Consider the following 12,511-nt stretch of genomic DNA (forward strand, 5'->3'; position numbering starts at 1 on the left):
TTTTCATTTACGACTTTCATTTATGATATCTACAAAGACATTTAATTCATAAGTTACCCATTGATTGATGTAGATGGAAAGTAATTTAATAAATTTTTTAATAGATTGTAAATTAAATTAGGGTTTAGTTATCTGCTTAGTATCTAGAAAGATCTAGAATCACTTCCCATAACTAGTACCTACTTACCCCTACCTGAAATCTTAATCTCTACTTAGCGCCCCTATCTGGCAGCCAGGTCATTAGTAAAAATCTATTGTATTGATAACACCACGCCACACCACGCGCCCAAATCTTAACTCTTTGAAACCATTATCCATTATCTTTATCTATTCAACTCATTTGTTACAAACAATAGGCCTCCTTTTATTGTTAAAAGGTTTGGTAAAAGTTTATAGCATGCAGTTCTGTGAATATTGTAATGACCTTTTTGTTGAATTTGTCAGTGTTTTACTATGCACGTGTTATACGATACATATAAAACAATATTAAGATTTTAAAAGAAAGATTAATACCACTAACAGACACACAGGCTTATTTATTGTTATGACACCGATTTTCTGTCGGCAGCTAGCTAAGTACTACATTATATTATTATGAAATTTAGTTTGTCACATATTATCGTCATAATTTATAGCGTATAATATGTTATTCTGGGTCATAAAGAAAATACTCTAATGATTGAGCAGTTTTGGCGTGAAAGAGTAACAAACATCCATCCAGACACCCAAACTTTCGCATTTATAATATTAGTAGGATTAGTAAGATACTTAGTATACCTACCTAGTCTACTACTATACGTAGTTAGCGCGTTAATTTAAAATGATTACCTACTACCAATAAATTACAGATGCTAAATTATAATTTGTAACTAATACTTAAAGAAGTAGGTACACTTATTTATTATACCAATCGATTACTTTCAATCGCTCTATCGCGCAGTTCTAAAATAATTAGTAACAATAGAATATACTCATTAAGCAGAGAAATCACGGTTAAAAAATTAATTACCCGATTCCTAGGTAGGAAGGTGTTCAGTGAAAGGATTTAAAATGAACACTTAAAAACTTCCACTTAATCATGATAATTAGCTAAAAAGCTCGATAAGAGAATTGTTTAGCTTATACGATAATTAGGGTATTAATGGACTATAAGTGATAATTAGGTAATTACTTACCTACTGAGTGACGTGTTCTAAGGTGACTAAGTGTTACCTATTTTAGTACCTTAATTAGTTAATGAACCCTAATTTCACAACCCTGTATGAAACTAAATTAAAGATAACGAAACAATGTTTATTGGAATCATTACCTAAATTAATCAAATAGGTACCTCTGATTTTACATAGCTTCATCGTTATTTGTTTTGAAAAATATGCAGAGTCATTAACAAAGTCCTAGTACTCGTAAGATGAGTTTTCAGCATGTTTTCAGCCGGAGCAAAGCTATTTCGAATATCAGAGTGAATTTCAGGAATATTGTCTAAATGAAATGTGACTGAATTTCTTTCACTTCTTTTCAGCGCCATTCAAACGTATTCAAACCATTTTTAAACGTGTATAGGTGCCCTGAAAAATGTCCTATACTAATAAATAAGATTTGATACGTTTTAAAACCAATATATTTTTGTGGCAGGCTCACGGTGTATCTTACGACGGTACATATGTGTACTGGGTGCAGACGGAGCAGGGACACCAAGCTATCATGCGGGCGCAGCTGGACGACTTCGCGAAAACCAAGCAAGTAAGCGTACTTAACTATATCTGTATAACTACGGGTAGATATCATACAATGTTAAACCGCCATTGTTAAACAACATTCAAAAACTTATTAGAATCCCCTTACTAATAATAGTTTCCAAGCAAAACCTCGGACAGACAGACAGACATATAGGAACCCTTATAGGTTCCTTGTCAGGACTACGGAACCCTAAAAAGGTAATACACTTGTTGAACACCGTTTTTAAAACCCAATGCTATTTCCATGCTAAACGTCACACTGTTCAACAAGTTTTATTAGTAAAAAGGGGTAAGAGCGCTTGTAGACGTCCGTTTTTTTCACCGGATAACGGACCGTGTTTTTTGCCGGATTAAGCGGTGGCGTATGGTTTATAATGAACGTGTGCACATGCATCGGACATAGGTCCGGCGAGGAAATTGACAGCAAACAAAGGATATCCGTTTTTTGACGGTCCGTCGTCCGGTGAAAAAACGGACGTCTACAAGCGCTCTAAGTGTTTGAAATCATCGCTGTCTCGGATTTATTAAAATTATCTTTATTCGTGTAAACTAATTGAATTAGCCAACATTTATAGTCCACAGGTTTTGAGCGTTATCTAGGTAATATCTACCTAACTAAATACTTCGTATTTATTTGAATCTTATTTCCAGGTGCTAGTGAGCATTGGCCTGGAAGACCCGGGCGACATCGCCATAGACTGGCTGGGGGGACACTTGTACTTCAGTGACGTGGAAAGGGGAGCCATCTCCGTCTGTCGCACTGACGGCTCCATGTGCACTAACTTGCACACTAACGCGAAACAGCCCAGATTCGTCACCCTTGATGTTAAGAACGGGTAAGAGAACACATTGCACATCATCAGAACAGAACGCTACAATGCTTTTAATTTAGCATTGTAGCGTTTGTTCTGTTTTAAGCATCAGTTTAAGGTTCGGCCAAACCAACGCTATCACACGCGATCAGCCGGCGTGCAGCGATGGCGACCAGAATTAAATGCATTGAACGCCATCGCTGCACGCCGGCTGATCGCGTGTGATCACGTTGGTTTGGCCGAAACTTTAAAAACATTAAGGAAATCAAATCAAATCAGTTTATACAATAGTATCAGTTCATAACGTAACGTAAGGAACGCTAGGGTAACTCCCTAGCTACGCCTGGGCAACTCCTTAGTGTAGAGACGCCTGAGCTATGTATTCTTAATATTTCAGCCCATGTTATGAAAAAGACTGCTAGAAATATATTTTGTCTGCCGACATAACTTTACCCCATATACCTAGACTGATTGGGCTTTATTAGCCAGGGGTAGCACCTAAGCGACGCTCTAGTAACGCCATAGCGACGCGACGCCGAGTCAACATCAGTCAGAGTGACGACGCCAAGTCTATTAGCTAGAAAGACCTCCTAGGAAGTCAATTCTCAATTGAAGTGTTTTTCTATGTCTAGGATGTGAGTATGTCCGTTTTTATAAGCTTTCAAAACGCGACTCTCCCATCGTTTTGTACAGCAAAAACAAGACGTCACTCTTAAGCGAGCGCAACTGATTATAAAATTTATTAATTTCAAAGCTAGCTAATAAAAATTTAATTTTACAGCAAATTGTAGTTTCTGTTTTTTTTTTCTAAAGAAGCTATGTCCTAGAATCATTGGTTTATGGTGTCTTCTTCTTCTTCTTTTCGTGTCGACAACAAACCTACACAGTGTCAGCCCAAAACTCCGCCACAAGAGTGGCGTTGTCAGTAGCACTCATCAAATCCTCCTGAGTGCAGTTGCTTGGTGTCCGAAGTTTATGGTGTAAACTTTTTAGGACCATGTACTGGGCAGACTGGCACCACAGACCTCTCATCATGATGGCTCGCATGGACGGCTCCCAGCCCGAGGTCCTGATCGACAGCTTACACACCTTCGCCACAGGATTAGCGCTGGACGTCCCTAACGGACGGCTGTACTACGTGGACAAGACGATCAAGGTGTTCAAACTGGACAGCAGGCAGGGTTACGTGAGTATACAGGAACGAAACGAAAAGGTCTCACTCGATTATTTCTAAACTAACAAAATATCAAAAAACTGGATAATGAAAATCCTGAAAGCGCTTCACGAGCTCTATCAAATGGTATCAATAATAGGTTACAGAATGAACTGAACAAACTTCGAAAATTCAATGTTTCCAGCTTCCATTACAGACATTACATTTTAAAATCTATACAAGATACTGAAAAAATTTTTGTTTTTCCAAGCTTTATTTCCAAAAAAAGTAGTACAGACAATAAACATTTTTAGCTGCTTCTGCACTAAGCTGTGTCGCAGCTGCCATAGTTTCATAGAATTATTTGCTAAGAAACATAAAACGTTTTTCTTTTTCGAAGTCGGTTGAAAACTAAACTAGCGCCTAATCGTTTTTACCTAAAATTCAAAATCCCAACTTTCACAGTATGTTTTTTCATCTGGCTAATCATGTAACAATAACGGTATGTGTTTTCTATGTTTAATATGTATGTTTTTACAAAAAAAGAGTATTTAAGTATGTGTTTATATCCGTTGTCTAGTACCCATAGTACAAGCTTTGTTTGGGACTAGAGTAGGCGCAGTGTAAAATGTCCAAGGATATTTTTTTATATTTTATTTATGTTCCTCAGTCACTCTTCGAGGAGCCATTCCACCATCCGTACGCCATCGCGGTGTTCGAGAATACCATCTTCTGGAGCGACTGGACGTCCAACAGCATCCAGACCATAGACAAGCTGCACGGCCCCACCTCCAAGAGGTCCATGCTCATCACTCTGGACACTCCGATCTATGGTACGACTAGTCACTTATTGTGGTTTTGTTTGTTCTTTTCAGCCAAATGACTGCTGGACAAAGGCCTCTTCCAAAGTTTCCATATCGACCGGTCTATGTGCTTCCCGCGATCTTCACCAGATCGTCGGTTCATTGAGTGGGGAGCCTTAAGTATCTGTGTTTATGCATCATCATTTCAGCCAATAGTGACTGAGTTTCTTCGCAACACTGGCCTTTACTGTCCCGAAGCAGAGACAGAGGGACTTGAAAATTCGCTCTTTGGGAGCATGCTTACAAAAAACAAATAAAGTTGATTTTGATTTTATATGTCCACTGCTGAATACAGGCCTCCTCCAATGATTCCAGAGGGCTGAGTGTGAGTTTTCATCAAACTAGTGATCGCGTAAAAAAATGTCATTAAAATGTATAACGGATTGTACAGTGCTCCTAGCGGAAACTCTCAAGAACTAAAATGTTCATACATTTTTTATGTAAACTCACACTAGGCCCTCAGAATGACCTCTTGATTGCTGCCTGCATGCTAATAAAGATTTTGTTTTTCCAGATATGCATATATACCACCCAGTGCTGTACGCGAATATACACAACCCATGCGCCAACGCGACCTGCTCCCACCTGTGTCTTAGAGTCACCAACACCACCGTGACCTGCGCTTGCCCCACCGGCATGGTGCTCCATGGGAACAATTGCGAACGTTAGTATAGATGCCCATGTAATAAAGAGGGTTAATCGTTTTATTAAGCCTCTATAATCAATCCCACGAAAAACATTTTCTTGTAAATGTTGTCCAGAGGAGAACATAAAGCTCGCACTGTCAAAAAGTATATCCCTGTAAGGTCCGCTGAGCACGTAGAATTTTGTCCAATGACCCCAAGCTACCCATCCTTATCGCTCGCGCTTGGCACTTATAGTGCCAAGCTTCTAACTCTACGGAACACTAACTCTACAAGCCCTAACTTCACTAACTCTATGCCTTAGGCTGAGTTGGTTGCACCACCTATCTTTGACCGTAACTTTAACGATAACCGTTGTTTTTAGTATGGAGTTTGACAGATTTTTGACGTTTGTCACAGTTAAAGTAAAATAGTTCCATTTTCACTGTGCAACCCAGCCTAATGCCCGTTTTCACCATCAATCCCTAACCTTTAAGTGACTCCTATGAAGCCAAAATGCCTGTTATGTGTTATGTTACCATAGGGGTAACCTACAAATTAGGGATTGATGGTGAAAACGGGCATTAGTCAAATAATATAATTATTATGATGTGTAGTATCACTAGTGCTTATCATAAATGCAAAAGTACTTTTAACTGTGTCTATGATTCTGTCAGTCTCTAATTAAATAATATTAAACCACTGACCAATTATATGAAATTGAGATTTAGAGATAGTTTCAGACCCAGGAAAAAATATTGATACTTTTTATCCAGGTTTATGAAACGTGGCCACGCGCACGTAAATTCCTTTTCACCGAAATTCACTCGGTGAAGCTTCTGGAAAGCTTATTAATTAAGTAGTAAGTATTAATTAGGTACTTTTTCTTTCAGTTAAAGAAGACTACCACCCCCTTTACCTAGTGGTGGGAGGAGGATCTTTTTTCACGCGCTTGGACTACAACAGCCTGGGAAACCCCGAGGTCCACACCACGCACTTTGATATCGGACGAGTTCAGGCGATGGCTTATGATAATACAAGAGGTGAGGTGGTTTTTAACTTCAAATGTTAGTTTAAGACTAGTATTATAATATTATCTGTGGTTTAAGTAAGGTATGAAGTCAAGGTAGGTATTGTGTGCGGATTCCATCTTTTGCAGTCTTCCAGCGACTTGCCCCACTTTTAGCTTGGTCCACGGGCTAAGTAGCTGGATTGAATTTATAATATTTTTCGTCTGGCAATTTTTTTTTGCAGTCTGACGCTTATGTTATTAGTAACATAAGCCCCGAATAAAAAAAATACTTTATGTACATTTATGCATTAAAAGATACCGTCTTTCTCAACGAGGGATTGTTAATAGCGCTTACCTAACAGTTTGCGCGACTGTAGAGTGTCCTATCACTCACTCGCTACTCTCGCTAGTGGCTAAAGGTGGCGCCAACTAACGAACTGTTAGGCCGGGCTTTGATAGAGTCTTTTTAAAAAAGGCTAATTATTCTGGCTAAAATAAAATACAATGATTGGATTTGAAAGAGGCAGCCGTCACGCACGAGTGGTAGCGAAGAACTGGCGAGCCCGTGAAGCGGGCGAGCCAACTCGGGCAAAAATGCTGATGCCGCAGGATTTTCTGGGCATCAGGGGTTTTATGTACATCAGAGGGATGTAACACCTCCCCCCATCAAGAATAAACTTAGGGGTTAAATCTCCTAAGTTTATGGGTTTAAGTAAATTTATCTATAGGTTCCTGCGAATTTTGGGGAATGAGGTTCCCGGGTTCTGTTCGGATTCAGATTCTACTTTAGGAGTGGTAATCGCGAGTTCGATTTGTTCGACATCGTGAATGCTGCCTGTTTTTATTTTAGTAAAATTATTATACTTATAGACTATTACAATTATTACAATTATGATTAGGAATAGGATAAACGACGAATAGTGTGCCCCGTATTTAATGATATGTGGTTCTTGAATAACTTTATTTAATTCGGTTAAAATTTTATCATTAGTGTATTTTCCAAAATTTACTTTATTCAGATCGAGATCTTTTAACTTGATGTTGGGTACACCATCGGCCATTTCCTTGAATTTACGGATATTACAACAACTGTCATTAATCAAATTAAAGTCTAAGTTAGATGAAGGTAAAGTTATATTTAATACATTATTTTTTGGTATCAATTGGGTATCTTTACAATAAGCTTTACAAGATGTTGGAATTTCTATGATTCCGGTTCCTATAATATTAGTTTCTAACGTTTCGGAGTTTGAACAATCTATTGACAATTTACTCAAGGTGGATTGAACAAATATCCACTTATTATTCCGGAGTGGTTTCCAAACGTCCAAATTACCACGGATGAATTCCGTTCGACACTGATTAGGTAGTTTTGTTATTACTTTAGATAATAGTTCACTTTCACAATTGGGGTTTTCACTGGTTGGGAACACATTCACTGATTCACAGATATAGTTTTGTTTATTGGTATGTTTGCACTTTTCGAGGGAATCCAAGTTATTGTAGTGTAGTTTGTCCTTTGTTATAAGGATATACTTATGGCTAGGTATTACAACGCTGAATGAGTCTGGTGTTGTTAAGTTATGAGGAGTTGGTAACGGTATATTATTATACAAATAAAACTGGCGTGGACCTACTAGGGGCACTTGTAGTACAAACATTATCTTATTACTAACATAATAGCTAACTAAATTACTAAGATTTAAAATAACATGAATCAAATTTATATCTAAGTCTACGGCAAGTTCCAAATCACTGGGTAAGTGTCGGTAGTTATCGGCAAGCTCTCTATAAAGTTGTTGCGGAGTTATTACTGACGGATGAATGACATTAACACTACTAAATAAGATTGCATTGATTATGTCTTCGATCTGAAACGATAAGGTAAGCAAAGATGATTCTAAATTGGTGAAAATTTCATTTATTTCAGAAGTTATTAATAGATTATTGGTAGTATCAGAGATATTTATAAGTTTGGCTGAGAGCTTGTTGATAGCTGTACTGAGATTATCTTCATTGATCTTAATTTTACTTAATGTTTCATTATAAGCGGATAATACAGATGTAGTGACTAATATGTGGTCTTTCATTAATGAAGCTAATCTCTTTTGGTTGTTTTGTACATGTTTTATAGCCGCATCGTATTTGAGAGCATCATCTTCGTCCAGAGTACCGAAGATCTGCTTCATAAGGGAGCCTATTCCGGGGATCCATGCGCTACGTTTTACTCTACTGTCTATTAAATGAGTTATTGAAGAATAATCTTTGATTATATCTTTAAAACGGATTGCAAAAGGTTGAAGGATGTTAAAGCACTCGGAATTATCTAGCGGTTTTATTTTTTCGCAAATGAATTTGACCTTATCCAGTTCCTGATTAATATTTTGTATATCGATACCTCTGGGCTCAAAGGTCGTAAAGGACAAAATACCGAAAATGAGTTATTTATACAGTTTTACTCAGAATTTAATTCTCTATTGATCTGTATATTTAGTTTGTCGAAATTCTCAAAAAAAGTGCCTTTACGACCCATCATTTTTGATAAGCTAAACAGAAATCATCCTGAAAATTGGGATGTAAATACCATTAGATTTTTTAGTACAGTTACCATGGTAGTAAAGAACAAGTTAACACAATTTTTTGGGCGTATAATGTGCATGAAGTATATCTATTGTCCTATACAACCTAACATTTTCATACCAAAGTCTAAATAATTTGTCCTTTACGCCCTTAGATTATCTAAACAAATATTTTGAAAATCTACAAAGAGAAGATATTATAATAACTGAGAAGGTTAATTTTATAGACGTTTCTTATTGTATTTAAGTAGGTGCGTTTGGAACAAACGAAAGAACTAAAAAAATCATCAAAAATATGTAATAAAACTATTTTAGAGTGTATTTATGTGATTGTACACACGACAGCACATCAGGTTACCCATTTTTGTTGCCAAACTCGCCCCTATTACAACTGCTCAAGAACCCACAGTGGTTACGTTGACGTGCCGTCGTCTATACATATTAAATTATGACATCTACCTACATCGGGTAAAGAAATGTTGCTTTTTATTATTTCTCATATTTGAAGAAACTACGTATTTGTCAGGTAAAAGATCATTAAAGATGATTTAAGAAAATGAAAACATGTTATAGCATGTTTTTATGATTTTTATGATGACTATCCTAACTTAATTAAGTAATGAAAAGAAAAATGAAAAAGCTAGATTTGTTAAAATATTATGAGAAAAAAAAGTCACCTTACTGTAGTACCTTAAGGTGTCATTATTTTCTATGCACAAATCACACAAATGCTACACTTATCAATTGTTTTTAATGATTTCCTAGTCAAAACCACTTTTACTGTAGGTACTAACAATTATAATAAATAAGTATAGTTTCTGAAGTTATTTGGATCAGCTAATATTTATCTAGTAGGAAAAATATTTACACAACATGAGAAAATATAGTGTCAGTTGAGACTACTAAAAACCGTGAATGCACTTTTCTTTCGAACTTATATTTTATATTAAAAATAATTGGCTTTTGAAAACGGTATTATTACTCCTACAGTAAAGTAAGTGGATGTACTTTACTGGAATGAAAGCTTCCTACTTGTAATCTTACTTACCTAACCTTTCTACTTTTATATCAAGTAAAATGACATAATTTTAAGCTAGTATGAATAATAATGTATAATCTATTTAGAATAATTTATAGTTTGGTTTTCGCTTGTCCTTAATAATTCTATCCGATCTGCATTATCATAAGGTCAACTGGTTGACAGACTGCCCTATGGAATTAAGTCCGCCATTTGTAGTTTTTCGAAACAATAATGATTAAATAAATAAATTAAATTAAATTGGTTTCGACTTTTCGTATATAGTAGGTACACATTTATGAAGTTTTATTAATATTTATTTTCTAAATTCGCTCTTATATCGGAAATGGTATCTTCTAGTTCGAAGATATCAAAACTGTGTACATTAAATTATGAAGCTACGAAAAATCATTTTATTTTATTTAAAAGACCATAATTCATTAAACATGTGTGAAGAAATGATATGTTACATATCAAATACCATAAAACATTAAATATTTAAGCTAAATTATCAATTTACCCTTGCATAATACCTTACCTGGGTGTTCCGTTACGACCTATGAAAACCTATAAAACTATGTAAATTGTCATTTATTACCTTGGTTTTGTAGTTTTGTGAAATAAAAAGAGACTTACGTCCTGAGTAACTTGCCTAGGACGAATATTTGAGGGGCGTAAAGGTCTTTTTATTGTAATTTTGAGGGCGTAAAGGAAATCTATCTCAGTAAATACAGCCTTAGTCCAGTTTCTCAATACTTCCTCGGAAAATGCAGTGAATTCTAAGCACTTTCTTCCTAAGTCATATTTTAATAGCTCAAAAAACAAAAAAGTTACTGTCGAATAAAAAAATAAAAAATCGTTTTTTGCTTCTCCTGAAAAGTCGTACTTTGTCCTTTACGACCTTTGAGCCCAGAGGTATCGATATGCGGCCTTATATATGAAATATCTAATGGAATCAGTATCCTTAAATTTCCACTAATGATTTTGGCTTTTCCAATATAATCAAAATAGATGCCCGAACTTGTGGGTATCGGTGTTATGAAACTTGGCGTAGCCGTAGCTGACACGCTGAAAATAAACAAATTAAAAGTAAGTTCTAATGTCTAGTGATAACTAACGATAACTAACCTATTATATTACTTAACTAAGGAGAACTGGGAAAGACGCCAGCTAATTTCACCTCGTCGCAGTGATGTTTGACGTGACGTCTATTGATTAAAAGAGTGAGGGTATTGTTGTTGTGAACAGCAATAACCTTGTATGGACCTTTCCATATAGGTGAAAGTGCTTTACGCAGTCTTACATGATTTTTTAAATACACAAAGTCTCCCACTTTGTATTTAACTGGACGAGTCCTACTATCGTAGTAACCTTTGGATCTTTCTTTGGATCTTTCGATGTTTTCAACAGCCCGTTCCCAGGATAATTTAAGTCGGTGTTGGAGCATCCGGACGTAGTCGGGATAAGTAGTGAGGTCTTGACTGTAAATGGAATCGGGAATAAAGGCCTTGTGCCCAAACAGTAGTTCGTAAGGGGTGAAGTTCGTGGTACTATGAATGGCTGAATTGTAAGCTAGGATAGCCGTGTAAACGTAACGGGGCCAATCATCTTGGTTCTCGTTAACGTAAGACTTCAGATATTCTTTAAGCGTCGAATGACTTCTTTCCAGAGCTCCTTGAGTTTGTGGATGATACGGAGTGGACCATATTTGTTTTATTTTGAGGAAAGAACAGGTCTTTTTAAAGAGGTCAGCGGTAAAGTTTGTGCCTTGGTCAGTGAGAATTGAAACTGGGATACCAAATAGGGAAATGAAGTGGACCAGACAGTCAGTTGTTTCTTCGGAAGAGACACTACGTAAAGGATAAGCTACTGAGAATTTGGTTAGATCATCCTGTATTGTTAGTATATATTTAAGTTTTGCGGGACCTGATTCGGGAAGTGGACCTACTATGTCCAGGGCTATTCTTTGAAAAGGGCTAGTAGAAGTGGTGGTTATCTGCATGGGCGCCTTGTTAGTTCGTCTTAGGGCTTTGTTTTCCTGACAGGAAGTGCAGTTTTTAATATATGATTCTACGTCGCTTTTCATTCCTTTCCAGTAATAGCGTTCTTGGATTCGGCTTAGCATTCGATTGCAACCCAAATGGCCAGCAATCGGGAGGTCGTGATTTTCTCTTAGGATTTTCTTTATTTCACTAAGGCTTGGATGAATTATATTGTTGTGGTAGATATTTACTGTAATATTAGTGTCGTGGAAAAGGTAGACAATGATGTTGTAGATTTTAGCAAAAGAATGTTTTTGGAATGGATTTTTAAAGTCGGGTAATGCGATTTCTATTACGTCATCTGTTGATTCTAATAAGTGATTTCTTACAGTTTTCAATGTTTGGAATATTTCTGGGTAAGTACACTCGTCAAAGTGATTTACTTTCGGATAGATGAGATAAATTGATTTATTGGTAATGTCAGGGATTCTCTCGAATGAGTATAGTTGTTTTTCTGAATACAGTATTTCTTTGGGGTCTGTAGCTTGTTCAAGAATTTCGGAGATATAGGCATTCGATTCGTCTAAATCGATGGACGTAGGGACTAGTAGGATTTTGGCATGAGATTTCAGGAGGGATTGATTATGTTCTAACACCTTTGTGTTATAATTTCTGTTCTTATTATTGATTTCTTTCAGGAATTTGGAGTAATCATCACCGAGGGCTACGTGTT

The 12,511-nt window shown here is 36.5% G+C and overlaps 1 protein-coding gene across 1 annotated transcript in view; it reads left to right on the forward strand.

The window, feature by feature from the left end:
* Positions 1–12,511, forward strand: part of LOC135082962 (vitellogenin receptor Yl) — a 153,777-nt gene that overhangs the window by 114,054 nt on the left and 27,212 nt on the right. Inside the window, exons 5-10 of the mRNA XM_063977729.1 lie at positions 1,633–1,740; positions 2,388–2,572; positions 3,542–3,734; positions 4,372–4,534; positions 5,079–5,228; positions 6,081–6,230. Coding sequence (XP_063833799.1) covers positions 1,633–1,740; positions 2,388–2,572; positions 3,542–3,734; positions 4,372–4,534; positions 5,079–5,228; positions 6,081–6,230 — 949 coding nt within the window. The remainder of the gene's footprint in view (positions 1–1,632; positions 1,741–2,387; positions 2,573–3,541; positions 3,735–4,371; positions 4,535–5,078; positions 5,229–6,080; positions 6,231–12,511) is intronic.

The sequence above is a fragment of the Ostrinia nubilalis genome, chromosome 22 (genome assembly GCF_963855985.1).
Source record: "Ostrinia nubilalis chromosome 22, ilOstNubi1.1, whole genome shotgun sequence".
Classification (NCBI taxonomy): Eukaryota; Metazoa; Arthropoda; class Insecta; order Lepidoptera; family Crambidae; genus Ostrinia; species Ostrinia nubilalis.